The sequence below is a fragment of the Carettochelys insculpta genome, chromosome 8 (assembly GCF_033958435.1).
Source record: "Carettochelys insculpta isolate YL-2023 chromosome 8, ASM3395843v1, whole genome shotgun sequence".
Classification (NCBI taxonomy): domain Eukaryota; kingdom Metazoa; phylum Chordata; order Testudines; family Carettochelyidae; genus Carettochelys; species Carettochelys insculpta.
The window spans coordinates 48,642,035-48,669,069 of record NC_134144.1 but is presented as its reverse complement, the minus strand read 5'-3'; the positions used below and the strand labels follow the sequence as shown (position 1 = coordinate 48,669,069).

General features: G+C 44.3%; 1 protein-coding gene across 1 annotated transcript; it reads left to right on the top strand.

Moving 5' to 3' along the window:
- The first annotated feature begins 4,004 nt into the window (after positions 1-4,004).
- On the top strand, positions 4,005-26,773 carry TNFAIP6 (TNF alpha induced protein 6). The gene is made up of 6 exons (XM_075001817.1): positions 4,005-4,142; positions 16,685-16,822; positions 18,257-18,418; positions 22,732-22,960; positions 24,731-24,771; positions 26,383-26,773. Exons 1-6 carry the CDS (start codon positions 4,055-4,057, stop codon positions 26,544-26,546), a joined length of 822 nt encoding a protein of 273 aa, XP_074857918.1. The 5' UTR covers positions 4,005-4,054; the 3' UTR covers positions 26,547-26,773.
- The last annotated feature ends 262 nt before the right edge of the window (positions 26,774-27,035 follow it).

The window sequence follows — 27,035 nt, the reverse complement described above, 5'->3', positions numbered from 1 at the left end:
ATCCGAGACTCCCAGTCCTGTTTCCGTCATTCCCATTCCCAAGCCCACCACTCCAGGTCTGCCCACAGCTGCTGCTTCAGGACATTGGTGTGCTTCTGGAGGGTGGTGGTGTAGGCCCAGAGCATGTCCTCCTCTGGCCTCACGGCCCCGCTGTCTGGGGGCCTTTCTCCATGGTGGTGGGGTGCCGGCTGCTGCGGCACCCCTGGCCTGGGCTACCTGACTCCAGGTGCGGGATGGGGCTGGCTGGCCTTAGCATCAATGTGGGGCTGGCCTGGCCCTCCAATGGTGAGACTGTGGAAAAAGAGGGAGGAGAGACGCTGAGTCATTCCTGCCACCCACCCACCATGGGCAGCAGGCCCCACCCCCAGGCTGAGGGACAGGGATGTCCTGGGAGCACTGGCATGTGTACCCTACATGTCAGGCCCTGCCACACAGGGACTCTGCGGTGCCTTGGGTTTGGGGCTGACCATTGTGTCCTCCCCATGGGCTAGTGGCCAAGGGTGGGGTGTCCAGCCACAGAGGGGTGTCCCACTTGGGTGGTGGGTGAGCAGGATGCAGCCTGGTCCTCCCCTGTACCTCCCAACATGAGTGCAACCTGCAGCGCTGTCGACGGAGAAAGATGCTGACTGTCTCCTGAGGGCGTGCCTGCATGCCCAGTGTGCACTCCTCGATCATGTGTCCAGGGTCAGGCCTGCATGTCTCTCCCGTCCCAGCCATGGCAGGGGCAGGTGCTTCCCCACCCCAGAGCTCTGGGGCATGTGCAGCCTCTCCCTCCTCCCTGTGGAGCTGGCAGTGGGCCGCTGCCCATGCTCAGGGGTTGGCTGCTGGGTCTGGATGTGACACACTGCAGTGCACATGGTTGCACACGCTGGGCCTGCAGTGAGGCTCGCAAACCAGCCTGGTGAGGCTCGCAGCATGCCCCATCTGCTCCTCCTATGTCCCAGGTTGTCTGACCTGTGGGGAACTCACCAGATGGTCCCCCAAAGGGATCCAGGGATGCCCTGGACATTGCCATGTGCAAGGGACCTGAGTCCAGGGGGATTACCAGGGTTCTCTGGCTGAACTCGGGGTCCAATTCTGCCTCTACCTGGGGCTACAGTGGGGTTCCCAGCTGTTCCAGCTCCAGCTCCAGATGTTGTGGGTGAATCTCCTCCACAGTGGTGATGGCCACGTGGCTGGGGGTGCTGTCCTTGCCCCCCAAGAGCTGGTGCAGCTTGATGTAGAATGGGCAGGTGGCTGTACATGCCCCTAACCTCTGCCATGTGCTCCAGACCTGCACATACCCTGGTGGAGCTGCTTGACTTTGGCCTGCACCTGCTCCAGGGTATGGGTGGGGTGTCCATGGTCTGTCAGGGCTGCATCCAGGTTTGTGTAGGTTGGGGAATTATGCCACGTAGCTGAGGGGTCCAGCAGAATGGCCTCCTCAGCCCAGAGGCCCAGGAGGTCTTGGAGCTTGGGGCCAGACCAGGATGGGGCCCACTTCTTTGGCCTGCAAGGTAGGTCCTGGGATCCCTGGGGCAGGTCCCACAAGGGTCCAGGGGGGTCTCTGCTGGCTTCTGCCATGACTGTTTGCTGCTAGCCTGTCAAGTGGGATGGGGGAGCCCCACAATGGTCAGCCCCATCCTCATCTGGGAGGGCACATGTGCAGCCATCGTGATGGCTCTGCTGCTCACACACTCTCAGCTTCCTGCTGCAGGACTTCTGGGGCTCCCTGCAGATTTAAGAGTGGCTGCGGGCAGAGAGAATAGAGCTGTGATTGCTGTGGACAAGGCTTTGCCCCCAGATCAGCTGGCTGGAGCCATGGAGGACTGGTCTGTCAAGAAACGCCACACACAGACCCCGCAACATCCACATTTGGTTTTTATTGGCAGAATCTGTCGACAAAAGCATTCTGCCCCATGGCAGGGAGGCAGAAGGCTGTCAATGAAAGTACCGAGTTCTTTTGACATACTGTCGATAAAATGCATTTTTTGTGTGGACACTCTCTAGTGTAGACATAGGCTGTGTGTACATACCTTGTTCCAGGTCTAGGGTTCAGTTGCCATAGTTACCGATGCTACCAAATTTTTGTGTTCCACAGTCCCTGTGGCACAGACACAGGCTCTTGAGGGCAGGGAAGAACATCAGTTTGGAATGTCCAGTTCTTATGTAAAACTTTTAAGCCATCAATTAAGTCTTTTTTTGTCCTTTGCCAATATGTTAAAAATGTAATCGTCTAAGCTCATCTACGACAATAAGGCTATTAGGGCAAACTAAGGAGGTCAATATGGAATGACAGAGGTCAAATCTCTTTATATGGGGACCCAAAATATGGGGATTTTTTTCTTTTTTCAGATAAACAAATTTAGACACCCACTGGCCCATCTAATCAACAATGCGAAGAGGATTCAAACTGCATCTAAAGCACATAAAGTTAGTCCACATACATCATGGGTATTGTTGTTGAATTTGCACCCTCCTATGGTTCCTCTGTTTATACTGTAGCCATAACTTGAAATAATTTACACAATTTGCGCAACACAAATCGCACAATTTATTTTAAGTTAAATTATTTCAAACTTGGAGCCATCCAGACAGCACCAAAGTTCAAAATAAGTGGCTATTTCAAAGATTCCACTATCCCTCGTAAAATGAGGGGTGCTGGAACTGGAATACCACACTTGAAATAACACTGCTAGCACTGCTAATTTGAGCACGGTGTCTAGCCTTGGAGTTGCTATTTCAGGATACAAATTCCTCAGTTGTTCCTGCTCTCCTCATACTCCCAATCCTGCTTAGCAGAGGTGTGTGTGTGTGTGTTAGATGGGGCACAGAGACTAGCTTCAAGCATACGTGCATTAGTGGTGGAACAAAGGGTGCTGCCATGTCCCTTGGCTTGAAATAGTAATAACAAATACCAAATATGGAATATCCATGGCTTCCATCGTCAGCCGCTCCACTGTAAAAATTGTTCTAACACCCCTGTACAGATGTTTGCAATATATCATATGCATTAACCCTTCGTGGCAGCTGATGGAGATTCAATGGCATTTACAAAGCTTTTCTTCCCTTGATGCAACAGGGATTTATGTTTAACAAAAAGAATTAAAAATAAAAAAGGCAGCAAGCCTTGAGTGTGAAGTTAACTCTTGACTCTTTTCTTCTCATTACTGGTTTTCATTAACTTCTGAGGTCATGTCAGATGAACACATCTTTAGCTGTAAGAACTTCTGACTCCAGTAAGCACAAGTCTCTTGTATCACCAAAGGAGACTGGACTCCACCTTAAGTTGTTCAACAACAAGAGGTAGCGTAGCAGAAAGTTTTCCACACTATCATTTCTTCCCCTTTTTTATTTCACCATAGTCCTGCCCACAAGGAGCAGCTGCTTATACAGGAATCACCCTGCAGCCTGAAGGGAAGACAGGCAGACAGCTGTCATGCCATGAATCAGCTTCCAAGTCATGGTTACGAGATCTTCACCCCCCACAGTCAGAACCACTGACTTTTCAACCTTTTGACATTTCCAGTATTATGCTGACCCTGAAGGAGCTCCTGGTTGCCCCCAAATAAGACTTATTATTTGGAGAAGTTTAGTCTAAGTAGCAAAGGCAAAGCATTGTTAAAAAGCAGTACAGCTAATCAGGTCTGGTCCAAGAGAAGTTGCACTAGACCAGACCATTCAAGTGTTTCAGTGAGAATGAATAATATATCCTGTAAGGAACAGCAACATCTACTATTATACTTGCTACTTAGTTTTAGCACACTCAGGAACATAACTGAAGAACAAATTTTAGCATATAAAAGTTTTCACATGTGCTTTGGTAGTTATGGATACATTGACAAGTCGCTCATAAGCAAGGGAGCCATAAAATGAGTCAGACCAACCAACTCAGACGTCACATTTTCTGTAACAATACTACAGAAAGTTCAATTGGAGCAGGCTGGCTGACTTCACAGGGAAATGCACTATTTAAGATCACGTTACCAGATGTTCCAACAGAATTTAGGCAGCTGCTTGCAGAGGCTGTAACAGAGCGTGTTTATACTCAAATAGCGCAGAGAGAAGAGCTATCATGTTAATTTTCTTCTTTGTCTTGCTGTGGGATGAGGCTCAAAGTTGGGGATTCAAGAATGGAGTACTGCATAACTCTATTTGGTTAGGTAAGAAAAAATTAGTTCATGAACTCTTTGCTGCTGAAATAACCACAGTTCTTTAAAATTATATTGAAAAGTACTATACATAAAAGAAGGCAAAATCTTGCATTGAAATCAATAGGAATTTAACCTGAGTAATTACTACAGTTTTTCCCAATTTTCTTAATGTTTTCACATTTACTTGCTAACTAAAGGCTACTGGGGAAAAGAAGCTAAAAATTATGTAAATTGGATGTATCTGAAAGCATAAGTTGGAATAAAAACTATCATCATTAAATGACTGTTCTTTTAATGAAGGAAAAACATGAAAGAGTGTAAAAGTAAACAGCTGTAAAAGGAGAACAGTAGCTTTTGCATGAACATAGCACAAATACATGGTATCTTACATGTATGAAACTAAATTTCCAGTAAAAATTCTGAAGAAGTTATGATTGCTGGCATCACTAAGCAGCTGAGGAATAATTATGAAAGAATGAAGCATGTAAAATACCATGTTAGCAGTATCTTATTTCAAAAGTGGGTAAAAAGACTATTTAAAATTATACATTTATTTTTAAATTTAAGGAAAAGAACAGTAATACAAACCATATTAACATAAGGAACAACCAAGCAAATGCATGGCTGAGAAGGCTGATTTATGGAGAATAATTAAACAGTATTTTTATTTTCTACCGTACATTATGCATCTCTTAAAATATTTCTAGCTAGTTTAATTAATGTTGTTGTTAGTGATTTCTTAGTTCAGTCTTGTCCAAAACAAAATTTAGCAACGGCCACAGCCCTCCCCTGCCTCCAGCCAGGCACCACCCCCACAGCCAGTCACCCTCCCCATCGCTACCCAGAGTCAGGCACCCCTTTCCCTGTGCAAACTGTCAGTGACTCCCTGGAGCTGCTGCTGGAGCCACCCTACCCTGAGCAAGCCACTCCATCCCCCGCCGAGCCCTGCCTCCCCGAGCTGCGCAAGCTGTCCCAAGCCTCACCATGCCAAGTGAGCCTCAGGAGGAGCTGCCTCTGGCACTGCTGCCATTCGCTTGTCCCAGCAAATGAAGGTGGGCATGCGCAGAGGTGCTCCACGTTTGCGGCTCTAGCGAGCTTCTTTGCCACACTTCACTATCCAACTCACCACATGGTGCAAGCGGACAGCTTATTGGACACTGTGGGCGTAGCGTCTATGTGGGCATAGATTCAAGGTCTGGGCCACTTTGCATCAGATGCCCAACAACACATAAGTATATCTAGTCCCTCCCCTTAAAAAGCTTACAAACTGAACAGTTGCTTTACGTTTAGGAGAAGGGAAACATTCTCTCTCTAATTTTTCTATACAAATATACTTTTTGACTGTCTCTTCCCCACCATGTCTTCCACTCTTTCTGAGATGTATTTGAGAAATCACAGAGGAGGATAGCTGTGAAGGAGGAGAGGGTAGTGTCTTTATGGCTCACCTCAAGGAGAGATTAGAAGAGGATATACTGTGCCTCAGGGGCAGCTTACCAGACACTCGTTCTAGAAGCAGTCAAGGATGGAAGTGATGACTGACCAGGTGTTGGGGAGGTGATGCCATAAGAGACAGGATAAGTAGACCCAGAGAGCTGTGAAAAGCCCTTAGGTTGAGGACAAAAAGCTTGGACTTAATATAGTGGATGATGTAGTCAGAGCAATGAGCTGGGAGAGTTTGTAAAGGGCTTTCATAATGTGGCTGAACTTGGTTGTGATTTTTACATAATTCACTATATAAAGGTTGATAACAATAATGATCTCAGCAAATGCCTTTTGTATGGACTGAGTGGAGAAGGTGTGCTTTATTCACCTCTAAAAAATGTCCTACTTTTGCGTCATCTTTCTTCAAAAGAAAGGTGCGAAGTGTCCACTGGGCTGAATCAGGGTAAAGTGGACTATTACTCGTACAGTATTTAACCAAAATACTGGTGTCAGCCCCACTGGGAATAAAAGGATTTACAATGACAGTAAAGATGAAAGAAAAACAATGGATCTTTCATTTACTAGAAAGAGAAGACTCATGGAGTATCTCAGACCATAACTTTGAAATACTTTGCTCTGATGGCTTCATATCACAGCTCCAAAACAATGCATTAAACTGTGCTCCACCTACACCCTAAAGTACAATTATTGCAACAAAAATATTACTACTGGTGCAACCAAAGCATAATGAAGTGAACTGACTTACAAATGAAGGAAAATATGCCAGGTCTAATAAAACAACACTGTGATGATTTAACTGTGGCATAACATATACAGGAAAGAAAGGAACCAATCCTATTGGGGTAAATTGAAGCACTTAGTAAAACAGGAATACTCACATCTGAACTGTTTTTTTGTTTCCTCTTTTCTGGCGAAGTACTATGCAAAACAGAATAAGATCTTTGTTTTCAGTAAAATAATTAATCATATCCAATGTTCCCTCTAATTCTTTCCATCCAAGGGCAGAATAAATTTTGTTATGTGCACCAAACCTGTAGCTGTGCAGCACCAATAGAAATGCATGCTGCCAGCTGTGGAAAGCTGTGGATGCTCTGCTAATCAGCTGGGCTGCACCCATATCTCTTCTAGGTGGCTCAGCTTACCGGGAATACTGAGCATAGTAATGACACAGCACTCTGAGGTCTTGAATTCAGAACAGACTAGAAATGTGTGTTTCATCTATCTTATTTCTATGCTACCCAATGTGTTTTGTTCAAGTGTACTACGTATGGATGGTTACTTAGTGCTGCTGAATATATTTGCTTTATACTAACATCATATTTATTTGATGAAGTCAGCTTTTGGAACCTACACCCTCTGTCTTATTGTTATAAAACTAAAAAAGCTATTATTATAAAACTAATACAATTATCAATAAATTTGCACAGACATTTTATGATGTTATTACAGGGCTGCATTTTGAGCAGGGGTGAGAGGAATGCTTTGTTTTAACTAGCTTCAGATAATGGGAGAGGACAATAAACTAGAGAAGGGTATTTCTTTAATTTTAAAGTTCCTCAAGAGAAAGTTGATTCAACCCAAATTAAATAAACACTGATTCTTGGCAAGCAAAAAGTAAGCAATCCTTTTTCTTGCCTGTTTACAAGGAAATGTGTGAACAGAGAACATACTTTTTAGTAATAGGGGGTTGCTAAGCCCAGCAGAAACTGTTTATAAAAGATTTAAGGCATGCACTTAAAATCTATTCCTAAAGTGAGGATCAGTACTCTGAAACTGTGAAGATTAGACATTAGATGAACTGGTGAAACTGATAAACTGAGTAAGATATTAAGGGCCAGCAAACTGCTAGGTTGTGGGTTTAGAGGGAATATGAGTAGTGCGTGGTTCTACAAACCTCAAACAATAAATCTGAAACACCAAGGTCCTGATTCCAAGCTGCTCCAGTCCTGAAGCACACATTAGGACTTCATGCTACCCATGCACATCAAGGATTCTAGGGCTACTGATGACCAGTTTGGCTTGCTAAACCCAGGTTGTGAGCTCAACCCTTGAGGGAGCCATTTAGGGATCTGGGGTGAAAAAAAAAGGAATGGTGCTTGGTCCTGCCAAGAGGGCAGGGGACTGGACTTGATGACCTCACAATGTTCCTTCCAGCTCTATGAGATGTGTGTGAGTTTGGTTCCTGGAACAACCAGGAACAATTTCAGAGGCTGCTGTAATTTCCACACTGGCTGCAACAAACCCAAAGAGACCATCAATAACCTAGAATAGTGGAAAACGGAGGGCTGCAGTCACACATACCCCAGCAGGCAATCACCAACGAAGGAGAAATAAGTGGATAGGGTGAACAGGCTGCTTGATGGCCCCACTTAAGTGCAGGAGTCGCATAAAGGGACCAGCTCCAAGTGTATATATTTTACAGTTTTTTGAGCTGTGATTTTGGGATGGGCAATAAATCTGTGAAACAAACTAAAAATTCCTTGTTGTCTGTCGCATATTCTGACTTATTCACATACTGAATATCACTGAAATCTAAGGGCAGGTCTACACTAGACCTGAAAGTCAATTTCACATACGCAGTTCTAGTTACAGCAACTGAGTAGCTAGAATGAAGGTATCGGAAATTGACTTACCTGTCTTCGCTAAAGAAGGTCGATGGGAACATTTCTTCTGTTGACTTCCGTTCCTCCTTGTGATAGCAAGGAGTACAGGTGTCGATTGCTGACCCCAGACAGATTGATTTTGTACCTCTCTACCAGATTCACGAAATCGAACTCCAAAAGTATAGACATGCCCTCCATGGAGTGTTGTGTCATCAAAGACTGCTGTGTTTGGTCTGAGAAGAGACCAAAACTGGCCATTAAGGTTTGTGAATTAACAGCAAAAATATTAGATTCTTGGACAAGAGAGAAATGTCTGCTTCTGGCTCCCTTCTTCTTTATACCTCCAATGAGCACATACGGTCAAATATTAATATTCACTAATGTATTTCTGTGGCCGTGTCTACACTAGCCAAAAACTTCAAAATGGCCATGCAAATGGCCATTTCGAAGTTTACTAATGAAGTGCTGAAATACATATTCAGCGCCTCATTAGCATGCGGGCAGCCGCAGCACTTCGAAATTGATGCGGCTCACCGCCGTGCGGCTTGTCCAGATGGGGCTCCTTTTCGAAAGGACCCCAGCTACTTCAAAGTCCCCTTATTCCCATCTGCTCAAAGGAATAAGGGGACTTCGAAGTAGGCGGGGTCCTTTTGAAAAGGAGCCCCGTCTGGATGAGCTGCGCGTCAGCGAGCTGCATCAATTTCGAAGTGCCGCAGCCACCTGCAATCTAATGAGGCACTGAACATGTATTTCAGCACTTCATTAGTAAACTTCGAAATGGCCATTTGCCTGGCCATTTTGAAGTTTTTGGCTAGTGTAGACATAGCCTGTATTCCTTTAAACTGACCACTTAGAACAAAGTTAAACACTTGCATCTTCTGCTTCTCTTTCCATTTTCAATTTCAGTTTCTTCCATTCTCTCACTCATTTCTGTAGATCTTCAGTGGGTCAAATCTAGCAGTCAGTAGTCTCTGCACAGAGGTCCCTTTACATTCAGAGCTGACCTGCTGCTAGAGAAGCATGTTAGTGGGAAGGTCAGTCACCTTTGCAGCGGTGACATCCTCCACCCCTGCAGTCCAGGCAAAGGTGGGGAAGGCTTGTGGTGTAAGAACTACACCTTGTCAATTGAACAGGTTGCACTCCCTATGGTAGGGTCCAAAGGAGGGGGTGGATTGAGGGATCCCTGTAAGAAAGGTCTCTGTATACAATGTTTCAAATAAAGTGGAAAATGATTGTAGTAATATTGCATATTTAGCAGATTCTTACTGGTAAGCTGTTACCTACCCAGGAGCAACTCCTTAAAACCTCTCCACAGGCAAGCATAAAGAGTTCTACGCTAAGCAGGCCTTTGTGCTGTTAGAGACCTTTTCTACTGTCAAGGAAAAGTTCCTAGCTAGGCAGTTGGGGAGAATATATTTTTCTCAGCCAGCCTTCTCCTTCTGCAGGGGATAGTCTTTATAGCTGCTATAATCCACTCCAGCTGGCGCGTTTCCCCTTCTCTAGCGCCAGCAATAAACTGCTCACTTGGGATATATAAATGCATCGTACTTTTGTGTACAAGTAGAACTTGATTCAGCCTTAACTACAGAGACATGAGGGTGCCTCTACAGGTGTGTGTGCACACATGCACAGATTCATACATGTCTAGAGCAGCTCACAACTGCGAGTTCAAAAGCAGGGCAAATACCCCAAACAGGTATTCTGTTCTGGAATCACATTTCACCAAGTCAGTAATAAATGTGATCTCCTGGATCACTGTAACAGTCTTATCAAGGAGTCCCCTGAGATTCTCCAATCTACCTTGCCATCTAGACAAACTGAACTTAGTGATGAATGATCACTTCTACCAAAAATCATACCACATTCTAATTGCTTCCAATCCCAAGAGACCAATCATTTACCCCCAGGTCAGTTGGTACTCTACACCTTACACAAAAGACAATGCTTGTAGCCAAGTCTGTAATAAACTGTCTAATAGTTTATTAAGTAGAAAAGAAGAAGGAGGCTGTGTCTACACTTGTATTCCTCTTTCAAAAGAGGTATGCAAATGAGGGAATCAAAAATGCAAATGAAGTGCAGATTTGCATATCTGGCACCTCATTTTGCATATTCTTATTTTGAAATAGCTTCTTTTGAAAGAAGAAAACCAGTGTAGACAGTGTTATTTCAAAAACAAACCCCATCTTTGAAAGAATCCTTTTTATGGGGTTTACTGGGGCAGGGGGCAGCCTCGGTGGGGGCAGGGGGCAGGCTCAGGGGGGAGCGGAGGGGGCAGGCTCAGTAGAGGGAGCTGCCGGGGGGGACAGGAGGTGGACAACAGGGGCCTAATGGCCCTGGAGGGTGTGGCCAACGTCCTTTGGAGTGGTCAGCAGCCTCTCCCAGGCTGCCCTCCACCACTCCATGTCAGCCTGGGTGAGCCTCAGGTGCTGCTCGGCCACCTTGGCCTGGCGCTGGCTGGCTGAGTCCTTCTCAGCCCGGTGGAGGGGCCCTCCTGCCATGGCCCCAACAGCACACTGCCTGGTGTGGTCACCGTCAGCAGATGGGATGCTGGGCTTGATGGACCTTTGGTCTGACCCAGTATGGCCATTCTTATGTTCTTATGTTCTTATGTTCTCCGAGGGCTGCGGGGGGCTCTCAGGGACGAGGGACAGCGCAGCGCTCTCCTGGCCTACATATGGTGCGGCTGTGTGGAGAGGAGGAGAGCATGTAAGGAATGTGCCCCAGCCAGAGGGGACCAGGCTGTGGCCCACCCGCCCGAGCCCACCCCATGGGACCCCCGCCTTCCCAAAGGACCCTGACCCCCCGCAAGGGCACTGACCCGCCCCCCACGGGCTGGGCCTCCCAGCCTGGAGGTGCATCCAGGGGTCTCTCATACAGGTGGCCCTTCCCAGCCTGCGGTGTTCAGGCCGTAGGTGCTGCCCAGCACTGACTGACCGCCACCCCTGTGCAGCTTGTGGCACTGTCCACTGGGGGCAGGTGCTGGGTGTCACTGGTGCACCACCGCCGGGTGCCACATCCCATGTGGGGGGTGGCCTGTGTGCGGCCCAGGACCACCAGTCCTGTGTGCGGGCGACAAGCTGTTGCACCGCTCCCACCCTGTGGAGCAGGTGTGCGCCCCTCCCTGTATGTACTGGAGGTTCCCTCGGTGGCATCCGGGGACGTCCGAATCCCAGTCGCCCGGCTGGAGGAGCAGGAGGGGATGATGACGGTGAGGTCCCCCTCCTCACTTGACCATTCGGTGGTCCCCTGACCCTCCTGGGTCCCCAGTCCAGGCTGCTGCTCCTCCTCCTCCAGCCGCAGCTCCTCGCCAGATGTGTCCAGGAATGCTGGGGGTGGGGAGCTCTCCTGGGGCCCCAGGATGCCCTGGAGCTCCTGGTAGTAGGGGCATGTGGCTGGAGCTGCCCCGGAGTGGCCAGGCTGGTCCCTGGCCCGGACATAGCCCTGCCGCAGCTCCTTTACCTTGGAGCATACCTCCTCTGCGGTACGCTCCAGCAGGACTCTGGTATGGAGGCCCTGCGCCAGGTGGCCGAAGGCGGCGGTATTGTGCCGCTTGACCCTCATCTGATGCAGGACATCCTCCTCCTTCCACAGGCTGAGGAGGTCCCACAGCTCCCACTCCATCCAGGAGGGGGCCCTTTTTTTTCCTCCCCCTGGGAGCCTTGGGAGTACTGAGGGGGTTCGGAGCTGTGGCTGTGGGGCTCGCAGGGGGGCTGGCTGCTGGCCATGCTGCGGTGCTGGAGCGTGAGGCTGGAGCACGTGGGGAGGCTGCTCCTAGCACGCTCTCAGCTTCCTGCCACAGGTTTCCTGCATGCGTGCGGCTTTAAGGCAGCCGAATGCAGGGACCATAGAGCCCCGCTGCTGCCAGCTGGAGTGGCCCTGCACTCCAGCTGACCGGTGCCATGGCGGAGCCGTATGTTGAAAAAGTGGACTGTGGAGCGTCTACAAGTGTACTCTTTCGATTTAGTGTTTCAAAAGGGAGAGATCTTCCTGATACGGGATCAGGGTTCAGATTTCAAAGTCTGCGCCCCGTTCTTTCAATTTACTTTTGAAAGACAGGTTTACATGTTTGGATGCTCCTCCCGCTCTTTCGAAAAAGGGCCACTTATTTCGATTTTTTGTGCACATGTAGACACACCTTAAGAGTGACAGGCTACATCTACACTAGCCCCAAACTTCCCATCAGCTCATGGGAATAAGGGGACTTCGAAGTAGGTGGCGTCCTTTCGAAAAGGAGCCCTGTCGGGACGAGCCGCACTGCGGTGAGGCGCATCAATTTCAAAGTGCCGCGGCCGCCTGCATGCTAATGAAGCGCTGAATATGCATTTCAGCGCTTCATTAGTAAACTTTGAAATGGCCATTTATGTGGCCATTTCGAAGTTTGGGGCTAGTGTAGACACAGCCACAGAGTTACAGCAATCTGTCCATTCAAAATGTCTTTCAGGCAGACCCATGAAACAACCGCTGGAGATCACTGGCACCAGTTAGGGCTATGTTTACACTAGCATGTTTAGAGCAGCACAGCTGTACCAGTGTAGCTGCACTAGGCCAATGGAAGAAAGTTTTCTCATTGATGTAATAAAACCATCTCAGTGAATGACAGTAGCCATGTCAATGGGAGAAGCTCTTCCACTGACATAGTACTGTGCACACTGCCACTTACACCAGTGAAATGTACGGCGCTTGGGTTGGGATGACGAAGGGACGGTTGTTTAAACATGGCCATGGAGTCACTGGCCCATCAGAATTTAAACAGTCAAAAAGTTGCAAGTTTTTTTTCCCCCCCTTAGGGATTTTAATTCTCTTATCCCACAGTTCAGGATGATTTGATGAGGTCACATGCATGACTCTTCTTCATGGGTTTGGGATGGGGGTACAAGCTGTCTTTTGTTCTCTGATGTTTCACAATGGTTTGTCTGGTGGCTATGGGTCTTTTTTGCTGTCCATGAGACCAAGGCAATTGTTCCAAAGCGGTATTTTACACTTTGTAATGTTTCAATCTTGACCAGTGATGGGCAACCTAGGCTAGTGAGTGGACACAAGTGGCCTTCTGTCATGCCAGTGAGCCACAAGTTTGTTGTAAAAAACATGGTATCCCATGATACGGTAGTTTTGCTGACTGCACTCACGCAGGTAGAATTGGTGGGGTTTGAATGACTAAACCATAGCAGCACTTTGAATACAGAGGGAGCGCATGGCTCTCACAGTCAATGTTATGTGCAATCAGCACATACCTTACTTCACATGCCCTTACTTTACATTCATGTCAGTTCAGTAATACCAGTAGGAAAAAACTAAAGTTAGGGAAACCAGCAGAATCTAACATCCCTGTGTGAAGACAAGAATAAAAAAAAATGTTTCATGGGGCACACATGGACCCTTAAGGGGGTCGCAGGTTGCCCATGACTGATCATGACTGCTGGAGCTTATAGTTTCAGAGAACATACTTAAATATTACCTTGTAACATGAGATATAGATATTATAAGTGAGATTATATATACAGCAGCATATGCATAGAGTCTAAACACTAAATATATTCTTATAAAACTAATCCCTATTTTCATAAATTGAATCACAGAAGTCTTCTTGGGGTTGTCTCCCACTGTGCTGATCATGACATGATGTCTGCCTTCCTGCTCTGTGTGGCTAGGGCTACACTGACCAGTCATTTCAAGGTAACAGCAGTTATTTCAAAATAACTGAGTTGTTATCTACCCTATGCATATGCTATTTCAAAATAATTTTGAAATAGCGAGTGCATTATTTTGAAATTGGTATCCCTCAGAGGCTGTGTCCACGCTATCCCACTCCTTTCAAAGGGGGCATGTTAATGAGGGATTTCAGAAGATGCTAATGAGGTGCTGCCATGAATATGCAGTGCCTCATTGGCATAATGGCAGCCACGCGCAATTCAAAAGTGCAGGTTTCAAAATGCACGCCACCTGTGTAGCCAGGGGGCTTTCAAAACGACCCTCTGATTTTGAAAGCCCCTTATGCCCATTTGGTTTTGGGAAGAAGGGGCTTTCGAAATCAGGGGGTTGTTTTGAGAGGCCCCCGACTATATGGGTGGCATGCGCTTCAAAAGTGGCAATTTCGAATCATGCACAGTCACCATTATGCTAATGAGATGTTGCATATGCACCTCATTAGCACCTTCCAAAATCCCTCCTTAATATGCCCCCTCTGAAAGGAGAGGGCTAGGGTAGACATGGCCTTTGTGTGTAGTTGTATTATTTCAAAATAAAATATTTCATAATAGCTGTTTCAAAATATCTTATTTCAAAATAGGGCTGCAGTGTACACATTGCCTGGGGCTCCTCACCAGCCTTTTCCTGCTGGGCCGGATCCCCTAGTTCCCCTTGACAAACCACAGAGTTGGAGTAACTTCACCCTGCAGATTAACACAGACACTGAACAAGTTCAGCTCAGGGAGGGGCTCAGCTATGAGCACCCAAGAAATCAACCCCCAGATTGGACCAAAACCTGAAATAAATGTGTCTTACTCTGTATAGAAGTTTCTACAGAGAGCAAGCTTATGGGTTCACACTCTTTATCAATGAAAGAGAGAGAAGCACAGTAGTTGCTCCCTCCAATGTAAAAATTATGTACACTGTGATTGATAATAAACAAAAGCGTTGTTATTAAGTATAAAAAGTAGGATTTAAGTTGTTGAAAGTGAAAATAGATCAAATAAATTACTAAATTACATAAACAAAATCAACAGCTAGTGCTAATCTACTAAGAAATTTGTTACGTGCAAAAGCTGTTCTTTTATAGCAGGTAAAAAAAACATTCAAATCAGAGTTGATCTTTACTATGACCTCGGGCTACAGCTTCTTCAGAGTTCTTTGTATCCAACTGCTTTCCCTCACAGTGGAAACACACACACACACACGCGCGCGCGCGCGCACCCCCTGCATGGAAAAATACCAGGTGCAAGACGGATTTCAATACAAGGTGTCATGGTCACATGCCTTTCTAAGGCCAGCCACAGTTTGGTATAGCCAAACATGACCATTCATTAATCTGTGCTTGGCTTTGGTGTCAATCCCCATTAAATCCCATTAAAATCATATGTTAGAATATTGAAGTGTTATAAAACAATGCAATCAATTTTTATAACAAAATATTAGCTAACATTTGCTTAGAATCTGTGCCTAGTGTGCAGCAGCTCAAATATGTGTTTCTCATCACTTTTCCTTTTAATTTTCTGTACCTTGTCTAACTATATAACTCTAATATAATTTCTTTAGCCATTCTGAGCGAAGTTCTGATTCATTCTACAAAGAGTACACTCAAAATTATTGAAACAATGTGGGGAAACTATCCCTCCCAGATGTAGGAAGGGCCTTCATTTCTATGGCTGGATTCTCAGCTGTCCTATTTCTTGGCCAGAGATGTGTGTGTGTGTCTCTCTCTCCTGATCATGGTATTCTGAGACTGCACATTTCCCTAGCAAGTCAGACTGCCTGAGCAGGCCTTCTTTTTCTTCTTCTCAGAAGCTAAAAACAGGACAAGTGCCCACAGTGAAGTTTCTACTCAGCCCGTTTAAGCAAGTACATTTATTCTTTAGGTGAAAGCATTGCAGAGAAAATATTAAAAAATAATAGAGGAACCTACATGAATGCTTGTAAGCTGACCAGAGACCATACCAAGCCCAAAAAAGGCTCTTGCCAGTGATCAGTCCTTTTACTCAAGTTCGTAAGAGTTCTTTGCTCAGAAGAAAAACCTTCATGAATCCTCCCTCCTTTATACAATCTGGGTCTTTGATACATGGAGATAAACCAGACAATGGTTTCACTTCAAGGTGTAGCTTGAAAATGATCGGTCCAGAGGTGAAAATTGCTTTCCCAAAGAGGGGAGACACTCCTTCCTAGGAAACTTACTGAACTAAAATTAAGTCTTGTGTGGCACATTGTTCAAAAGAGTCCTTTGAAGCTCATAACAGCTCCCAGGGTTTACATTAGTCATGTCTCCACCTTAAAAAGTTACATACATAAATATTTGTCTTTTTCGTACAATGAATGCTTAAAATACTTAAACTTAAGTCAATTAAGATGAACTAAATTCTGTCTGGACATGGCAAGAAATGTGCTCATATCAGTCACAATTACATCCAAAAGCACATTGTGCTACCAGTCTGGAAAGAATACCTCTTAGCTACAGACTCAGTGTTTCTGATGAGAGTTAATCATTGAAGGAGCTGCTGCTTTCTAAATAGCAGTTCGGGGAATTATTTCAGAAGTATGTTGACTCACTGTAGTTTAAAAAGCCCTCCTACTTCAGGAATCTATAATACCCCTGGGGTGGGAGGAGGACACATTTTCCTGAAGCTTTTTAAATAACGAAATTCCAGCTGAATATCTTGTTTATGTTCTCACCTGGGCAATAGCCCAAGCTGTTGGCGGCAATGAGGTCTGATATCATACAGGAAGGGAGGCCAGTTGCGATCCTATATTCAGTACTCCTAAGAAATACTAAAACTCTTGACTGCTTTGATTCCACAGAGCGAGCAGGTGGGGTGTACCACAGGGAGTCACGGACTGGAAAATATCGGCTCACGTATGCAGAAGCTAAAGCAGTGTGTGAGTATGAAGGAGGACAGCTAGCCACCTACCAGCAACTGGAGGCAGCAAGAAAAATAGGTATGAAAGAAAATGGGCATTTGAATGTGCAGTCACTTGATTCTCACATCACACGTTCAATGTTGCCAGCATTTGGGTTATTGCAATTGGGGGAGTCTTACAATCTTGTGAGAAAACATGGGCAATTTAGGAATTTTGCTTGAATTTTGCAGTTTTTCCCCTTGATTGCTAGAGGCTGCTGTGTGACTCATACTGGAGATAGTTGTAGCAGCTGCTTGCAGTGCTAGAGTGACTCTTTGCTGTGTGAGGAGTGGAGCACTGGAGTGGGTACAGCACACTGGAGCAGCCCATTCTTAAGGCTTGGGAGCAGCAGCTTTCCCCTCAATCTCAGTACCACTACCTTACGTGAAGCATATGCTGTTGAAGATGCCAGCTCTGGGCATTCCCCTTCACTGCATTTTCTTAATAAAATGATCAGTGCTTAAGGAGCGTCTTCTAGAATGTCCAAATTTTCATTTAATCAATGAAAGCACTTGTTTTTACAGTGTTTATTCATGACATCTCGCTAAATTTGCTCCATTTACACTGAGAACAAGCAGTCCAGCAGAAAGTGTTCAATATGATAAAAGTGTTCAAAGTGAAGGGTTGAATGCCTTCAGACCCAACCCTTCAGACCCTGTTGAAGGTGATATCTTGCTCCAAGTGAATATTAAATCATTTCTTCACTGTTTCATGATCAACTTATTCAGGACCTTCAGTTATTGGGAAACAACCCTCCTTCTTGCACCACGACCTGGCAATAGGCAGTAGCGGCTTTAATAATAGGGTACCTTTTTGTTGTTTGTGGCTATTTTACAACCTGAAAACCAGCACAAAAGAAGAATTCTGGTTTTTACTTAAAAAATGTGGCCAGCTTATGAAAATGAATAACTTTGAATTATTTGGGGGTTATTGTTTATACATTGTAAGTCATATTGACAAGTTGTCTCTTTAATTCACTAAACATTTCTCTTACCTGAGCTTGTCCTATATATGTATCTTTTTTATCCACCCTAAGTGGCCTCATCCTAAAAGGTCTTATTCACATAAGTAAGGACTGAGTGAGACTGTAGGATTAGGCACTAGAAAAGAAATGGACCAGTCTATTATATTTACATGACTAATCTGACATTTAATTTGAATACAAAGGTTGGCATTGTACTTTCTAGGGTGGAGAGCATTACAATCCTTCCACATCTGATTTTTATTTTTCATTGAGAAAAAATGTTGTGGGGAACAAGAAGTGGTTTTATATTCTGCATTCAAAATTCTCCATTCAAAAGAAAGCAATTGCCTAAGTACCATGATATGATTTGCAGTAAGCTAATTATACATGAACTAGCATTGGGCACTGAGAAAAAAATGGTCTTAGTCTGAAAGATGCAATGCTATTTAAGTTGTTTCTTTGATAGAGTGAATATTCAAAACAGCCATGATGCTTTTGTTCTGTCACAGGTTTCCATATGTGTGCTGCTGGATGGATGGCGAAGGGCAGAGTGGGTTATCCCATAGTGAAAGCTGGATCCAGCTGTGGCTTTGGAAAGACTGGCATTGTTGATTATGGGATTCGCCTCAACAGAAGTGAGAGATGGGATGCCTATTGCTACAACCCCCATGGTGTGTCCAAAAAAAAATCCAATATTGCTTAATTACATATTTTCCTAACTGAAATAGATTTGTAAGGTGATTGTTAGCTAGTGAATCAATAATATGGCTAACATTTCAAATGTGATGTGGTCAAAATTTTCCAACTTGGGCATGTATATTTAATTGCTTACATTTATAACTAGGTGATGGGTGCTTAGTGGCTAGTTTTATTTTTAACGCCTAACAGTTGTCACCTAAGTTTGAATATTTTGGTCTGTGTGTATATAACAATAATGTTAAAGGGAAAATTAACAGTCATATAGTGTACACGTATATTAAATAATTTTACTTTGTTCCCTAGTTCCCAGGTAACAGATCATAAAAATTAAAGGAATGTGAAAAATGTCTATTATAATAAGTAATTATCCCATTTTCCTTTCACATTTCTCTTAGCTTGTACAAACTAAAATCAATTAAATTAGTTTTATTTTGTGGTTGCACACACTGCAGCAGAGTATTTATTTATTTTAAAATGACCATTTTCTTCCTAGTATGAAAAAATCCAGAAGCAAATTTCTATTTCTCTTCTCTTTGTTAAAGCTTGTTTCTGCTACAACTTGGCCTAAATTTGAGTTGTGATTATCCCTTTAATTGGCATCCCCTTTAATTGGAACTTTATCTTGGAAGGAAGTTTAGCTATAATTTAAAGCAGAAATAAAATAAGGATGTGCATTGTGACTTACAGGTAAGAATCTGAACAAAGTATGTATGATTAACTTGGATGCCTGGCAGTATTATGACAAGGTGCAGGGACAATACTGGTTCCATAGCGATCAAAAGGTCAGCTTCAGCAGAGCTGATTCACACCAGCTGTGGTTGTGACCTAGGGATTTTAAGACCTGAAGGGACCATTCTTATAATCTAGTCTGATTTCCTACTTAATACAAATAACAGAATTAGGTCTGAAGTCCAAAGTAAGGAGTTTCATGGTGTTTGTTGGTGGAGCTGTTCGGTGATCTTAGTCTTTTCTTATAAATGCAGAAACTTTGGGTGAAATATGTCTCTGACTGCAACTGTTTTTCCCCGCTTATGAACTCTCAATATCCACAAAGAGATCATCATTGTGATGTTCCCATTATTCCTCCAGCACTTAGGATAGCAAAAAAGCTCCTCCACTCTGTCTGTTTCTGGCAATTCTTTCAATAGTTTCCCAGCTGTACCCCAGATTATTCAGCTTGGCTTCCACAACCTTTCATCAGGTCATTTTCAGGTGGCCTTGTGTTCACGTACCTTCAGGTGTCCATCTTATTGCTATTCTGGTGGTAGAATCAGTTTCCATCTGAAGCACATAGCCAGTCCAATACAAGAGATGAAACATCATTAAATGCAACCATTTTCCAGGTGATTTTCAGACATGTAGATTTAGAACTTACTCCTGTTCCCATTCATAGGAGCTTTGGCTCCTGACTTTAATGGGAGTTAAGACACGTAAAACTAAGTAAATGCTAAATATGGGGACTGAAATACTGTGTTTGACCTATCCTTATCCAGCAATAGGTACTATAAAAATGAACAGGATTAAATGAGTAGTAGTGCCAGTTGGATGTTCAATACATGAAGAAGACACCCAAAAATGACAGCCAAAGCTTAAATCAAATATTGTTGCAATATAGTTTGGTACCACTAATTTAATGGAGAAGGAAGTAAAATAGAGATAGAAATAGGCACCAACATGAAAAATTGTTTAGCTTTATATTTCTTTATTTTCAAACCACTTCCAATGGCCTATCTTGTGCTACTTAGCCAACAGTTTGGCTGGGTCTACACTAGAGAGTTTTGTCAACAGAAGGCAGAACTCGGCATTTTCCTCGACAGTGTTATCCCTCAAAAAACTTTGATTACTGTTTTTGGTTCTCTGTGGCTACGTCTACACATGCACGCTACATTGAAATAGCTTATTTTGATGTAGTGACATCGAAATAGGCTATTTCAAGGAATAACGTCTACACATCCTCCAGGGCTGGCAACGTCGACGTTCAACATCGATGTTGCGCAGCACCACATCGAAATAGGCGCTGCGAGGGAACGTCTACACGCCCAAGTAGCACACATCGAAATAAGGGTGCCAGGCACAGCTGCAGACAGGGTCACAGGGCGGACTCAACAGCAAGCCGCTCCCTTAAAGGGCCCCTCCCAGACACAGTTGCACTAAACAACACAAGATCCACAGAGCTGACAACTGGTTGCAGACCCTGTGCATGCAGCATGGATCCCCAGCTGCAGCAGCAGCAGCCAGAAGCCCTGGGCTAAGGGCTGCTGCACACGGTGACCATAGAGCCCCGCAGGGGCTGGAGAGAGAGCGTCTCTCAACCCCTCAGCTGATGGCCGCCATGGCGGACCTCGCTATTTCAATGTTGCGGGACGCGGATCGGCTACATGTGCCCTACTTCAATGTTCAACTTCGAAGTAGGGCGCTATTCCCATCCCCTCATGGGGTTAGCGACTTTGACGTCTCGCTGCCTACCGTCGATTTCAACTTCGAAATAGCGCCCAACACGTGCAGCTGTGACGGGCGCTATTTCGAAGCTGGTGCCACTACTTCGAAGTAGCGTGCACGTGTAGACGCAGCCTATGCCTTAAATATTGAGTCTGTTCTGGTATGGCTATGGTCTGAAGAAGTGGGTCTGTCCCACGAAACCTCACTCAAAAATATGAGGCATAACAATCTCTCGACAGAGTACTGTCGAGAGAAGTGCAACTATGCAGAGCTGCCATTCCATTTTGTGGCACCAGAGGATGGTGCAGTCTGGCAGTGCTCTGTCAACAGAGCAAGTTGTGTATGATAAAATCCGTGACAGAGGGTCTATTGAGATTTCCCTGTCCACAGTAACTTCTGTCGGCAGATGCTTCTAGTGTAGACATAGCCTTTGGGTTAGCAAAGATCTGTGTACATGGCAGTTATAGCTTGTTTATGGTGGGTCAGCAGTCATCAATCTAGGTATATGGGATAGGAGACATTTGCAGATGTTCAGCACATAGAGTGTGAGAGACTATGGCACTCATTGAACGTAAGCTATCAGCCTTACTTTCTCCTTTGTCATCCCTCTCCTCTGAGATATTAGTTAAATGTCTTCCAAATGCATTCTCTGGGCGGTGGACAGCATGATTAACCAAAGCTGTTTACACTCAGAGGCTGATTTGAGTCCCTCCTATTGCCAATGAATTTGTTAATAATTACTGGAGAATATTGTTCAGATTTGAGAAGACTTGCCTGGGGAAATGGTAGGAGAGGAGACTAAGTCATCTGTAATTGAATTAAGGCCGTGTTGTTCATTGAGGTACTAATAATATTGGAAGCACATTGTGCAGCAATGTAAGTTTGGGACATAAGTCCTTCCTGGAAAAGCCCCTCTGCCACAGAGTTTAAAATCAAAATAGACCAGGAGCTCTTGGACTTCATTTCTTCCCAATACCCTTCTGACAACAAAAATTATTGCATGACTCCAAGGCTATGGCTAGATTATTGTTGCTATTTCAAGATACATTTGTATCCCAAAATAGCAACTCAAGGACTAAATGCCATGCTCAAAATAGAATTATTTTGAGTGTGGTATTCTGCTTTCACTACCCCTCATCACGAGAGGGAAACCTCGAAATAACTCCTTATTTCTAACTTGGGTGCCATTTGGATGGCGCCGAGTTCAAAATAAGGTTCCTCAAAACACCTTACACAATTTGCGTTGTGCAAATTGAGTAAATTATTTCAAGTTACAGCTACACTGTAGCCATAGCCCAAGAGGCAGCAAATAAGCCTGATCCAGCCTGAGCCCTACAGCCTCAGGTCAAGGGCAATACCAAAGAAGGAGAAATAGGATACAACAAAATAGGAGCCTAACTAAATGGGGAGGAAGGATAGAGTTTATAGACATTTTGGATCGGAAGTATTTTAAGGAGGGACTTGAAGGATGAGAGACCAGGTTGGAAGTAGGGTGATTTGTAAGTGGAGTTTTGAAACCTATAGATGGAGTCAGTTTGAAATCCCAATTTTCTTTATACAGGGAACCTAGAATGTGATCCGAAGTCAATGAGAGTAATTCCAAAGACTTCAATGGGCTTTGGATTAGGCTTCTACTTGCCAACACATCAACTCTCTATATATTCCATATGTACTAGCACAGTTTCTAATTCAGAATGGTGGGGTTATACAGTATAAGAACAGTCCAGAAGAGTCTTACTGCTGTTATACTGTGTTGATTCTGGGTAAGATTTAGTCAGAAGAGCTTAACGCACAAAAAGGCATGAAAAATTGCAACATGTTAAAAGTTTTTTTTTTTTCTTCTTAGCAAAAGAGTGTGGCGGAATCTTCACAGGTGCAAACCACATCTTTAAGTCACCGGGCTACCCAAATGAGTATGAAAATGAACAAATATGCTACTGGCACATCAGACTGAAGTACGGACAACGGATTCATCTACAGTTCCTGGATTTTGATGTTGAAGATGACACTGCTTGCATGGCTGATTTCTTAGAAGTCTATGATAGCTATGATGATATCAATGGCTTTGTGGGCAGGTAAAAATAATTTCCACGTTTATGCATGTATTTAAAGACATGTGGTTACAATGTTTCAGCTATAATATTCATAGCCAGTATGCTCAGAAAAAGATCACGTTGACCACAGTGAATTTAAAGGAATGCTTCCTACATCACTCCTGCATCCAATACACTCTTGAATAAATGCAGTGATGTTGCCTAAACTACCTCCACTGGCAATCTTCCTAACTGTTAGTTAAAAAGGTGACCTTCAAAGATTTTTTAAAAAAATTAGGGTTTTGCCTTTTGTATGAGATCTGAAGAGAACCTGCAAGATTTTCTCAACAACTGCTTCTTGTTCCCTTAGAAATACAAGTATGGTCATCCATCCCTGGCTTTGGTGGAAGATACCTTGGAAGCCTCAGAACACAATTAGTGTTTGCTCTAACCTTTTAATTGAAGGATGGTGGGGGGCAGGGTTCAATGATTAGTAAAAAAATACACAACTCAAAATATTATTCTTTATTGAACTGAAATAAATATTAACAAAAACAAAAAATACCCTAAAACCAAAGGAATTTTAAACAATCTGACAAAAAATTGCTTGCATTCTACCTTGCTCTGTTTTTCATCCCCTTTTCTTTTGCGATGTTGTCATTTCCCTAGCAACCATAACGTGTTTCAACTTAGAACAATACGTCAACAGAAAAAAAGCTCTTCAAATTCTGACTGTTTTTCATGCCTCCTTTGTACATTATCAAGAAGCAAAGACAGGACACAATTTCTTTTTTCCCTTGACAATTCCCCTTTAGTACATTTTCCTGATATCTAGCCTAGGGTTGTCCTCCGTCAGCTTCAGGTCATTGTTCCTTATGTAAATGAATAGCGCTTTGCCTTCTTTTAGTTCATTTAATTTCTTCAGTTACTGAAAATTTTGCCTCCTGCATCTTCTTTCTTCTCTCCTCCCTCAAGGGGGGCAGGCACAGGTACACCAGGGCCTTGGGCAAGGTGTGTGGAGGGGCTGGTTCTGCACTCCCAGAAGGGACGGGGCCTTGGGCTGAAAGGTTGTGACTGGGGAAACCAACCGTCAGTGCTACCCTCTTTTCCCCCGACTTCTGCCCCAGCCCTCTAGCCACCAAGAATGTGCTGTGTGACACTCTGGCAGCAATTTAAAAGGCCCACAACTCAGGCTGCCACTGCTCCTGCAGTATCAGTAGCAGCCTGGAGCCCTGGATCCTTTTGAATCAGTGAGACCTGGGACAACTGCCCTCTTTCCCCCACACTGCCCCCATTCAGTGGGCCTGTCCCTCCCTCTCATTTGTAAAACAGTGCAGATAAAAGTAATTAAACCAGTGACTTAACTGCAAGCCTGCGGAGGGGACAAAGGACATAGGGGACAGTTGCCCCCAGGCCAGGCGTTTCAGAGGGGCCTGGAGTTCTGGCTGCTGCCACTGCTACTTTGGCAGAGGTGGTGGCTGGAGCTCTGGGCCCTTTTGAAATGTCACAACAGCACTGCTACAGCTGTGCATGACTGTGTTGCCCTTGGCACTGCCCCTCCCACTCTTGGTCCTGCCCCTTCTGGAGGACAGAGCAGGGCCCTCATTTCACCTTTCCCCCATGCCCATGGCAGCTGTCAGCACCGTGGCTTAATTGTATATCAGAATAGATCCCAATGGACAACCTGGAACAACGAAGCATCATGCAAAGAGGGACTCCTTCCTTCTCTGTTAAGGTATCAGTGTTCCATGTGTGTTATCGCTTATTTGCTCACTGATGTTTAGTCATGAATCATTTACTGTCTTTTTTCAGGTACTGTGGAGATGAACTCCCAGAAGATATCATTAGCACAGGTAATATTTTATATACTGTTCATGGTCAAAAATATTCACCTATTGGGTCAGGACCTGATAGTCAAAGATTGAATGATCACTTCTTGGCTAACATCTCATACAAACCTTCATACAAACCTTCCAGCATAGGCTTTAGTCAATACTTTTGCTTTAAAATAAGTGTAAAAAAGAGACACCCTTGAGAAGTCTAGCTAGGTAAAGATTTAGAGACCAATGCTGTAGTCTTTACATCAAAGTGACCTCACTGATTTGTGAGTTTACATAGCATGCCTGTAATTGGTGTCTTAGTCTTGCAAGCCCTACCCACACACCTCATACAATCATAGACTCCTAGGGCTGGAAGGGACCTCAGGAGGTCAGCTCGTCCAGTCCCCCACCTAAAGCAAGACCAATCCCAACTAAATCATCCCAGCCAGGACTTTGTCAAGGTGGTACTTAAAAACCTCTGGGGATGGAGAGTCCACCACCTTGCTTGGTATCGAATTCCAGTGCTCCTAATATTCAGTCAACAAGCATTCCCATTATTCAGCGATAAGGACTGAGAAAGCAGGCTACAGATTCATATTACAGAGGATGTATCAGAAAAGGAACCTCTAGCATTGGGGAATACATTGCATCTTTGGGGTTTCAACATAGATATAGACACTGACTTCCTCGGTTCCTGGATGGTAGCCCTCCCCCACCTTCCATACACATACATACTCTGTCCCCAGTCCCTCCCCCATCACTTCCACCTACTCTGCCACTTCCTATCCTCATTCTGTCTCTTCCTGCCTTGTTGCGCTCTTGTCTCTTCCAGCTCCCATTCCTCTTCTGCCCACGCAGCACCCCCTGCAAGCCATTGAATAGTGATTGTAGTAGGCAGAAGGTGCTGTGATGCGAGAGAGGGGGAGGAGCTGATTGGCAGGGCCACTGGCAGGTAGGAGGCACTGGAGGGGAAGGGGAAGACATTGATCCATGGGGCTGTCTGCCAGTCCGTGCTGAGCACCCTTGTTTTTTCCCAGGGGTGCTGCATGGAGTCTCTGCCTATGGCTTTTAAATTTTAAGTTGTCTGTTTGAAAACACTGAGCAAAATGCTATGTCACTAACGCTTAGGTGAACACAAATGAACAATAGAGTAGGAGGGTTTCCCCATTTCCCCCTTCTAAAATGGATTAAACCTATTTGGGGAAACAGGTGACAAGAGACAGGAGATTTATTAGCATGAGCAAGTAGAAAAAGAATATAGAATGAACAACAACTAAAGGTCAAATGAAAAAGCAGCCAGAAAATAGAATTTGAGAGAGAAAGAGACAACACAATGTTTGTTCAAGGCATTTGTTCAAGGCATTACTGATCCAACTGCTGAAGGTCTTAGCCTGTATTCACTCAGGCAAAACTCTTCTTGGTATTGGTGGGTGTATCTTAAGCGTCTTGCTAGTTTCAAATACTGATTTTAATGTCTGAATAAGTAGTGAATAAGGATCTTGGTTTAGATCCAAGATATTTGTGGAGATACTTCAATACCTCTCAGAGATGAGGGGGCAGGTACAGTGAAGAGAGAAATTCCAAAGCAGCACTTTTAATTCAATGGCAAATCAGTAACTTTTTTCCCTTTCTCTCTTGCCCTAGGAAATCTCATGACCTTAAAGTTTCTGTCAGATGCCTCAGTGACAGCAGGTGGTTTTCAAATTAAATACGTTGCTATAGACCCACCTTCAAAACCTAATGATGAGAAAAATGCAACTTCCCAAGGAAATACAAACTTCTTGGCTGGAAAATTTGGCATTATGTGAAAAGACAGATCAACATCACAGAAAATGCAGTTGGAATGTACAGCTATTAAATACAAATACCATTTCAGATACCTGTTTGGTCCAATAAGTTATAGCTATCATCCTATATTTGGGATAGTAGCAGCCACAGACACTTCATCTTGTCCTTCTGACTTTTATACTTTCTCCTTTATGTAACCTTTCTTAATAAAGAATACTGGGAAATAAATTAGAAACTGTGATTAAATGTTACACAATTATTTTTGAGATAAGGGGTCAGTGAAGCTAAGAACATAAGAATGGACGTTCTGGGTAAGAGCAATGGTATATCTAGTCCAAAATCCTGTCATTCCGACAGTGGCCAATGCCACGTACTGCAGAGGAATGAACAGAATAAGTAATCTCTTAAGGCTATGTCTACATTAGCTCCATACTTTGAAGGGGGCATGGTACTCATGCTAATGGAAGATTACTAACGAAGTGCTGCAATGAATATGCAGCACTTCATTA

Coding starts and splice junctions, on each gene's coding strand:
- TNFAIP6 (XM_075001817.1), top strand. CDS start 4,055: ATGTTAATTTTCTTCTTTGTCTTGCTGTGGGATGAGGCTCAAAGTTGG. Junction 4,143..16,684: donor GCATAACTCTATTTGGTTAG/GTAAGAAAAAAT, acceptor TTGATTCCACAG/AGCGAGCAGGTGGGGTGTAC. Junction 16,823..18,256: donor GGAGGCAGCAAGAAAAATAG/GTATGAAAGAAA, acceptor GTTCTGTCACAG/GTTTCCATATGTGTGCTGCT.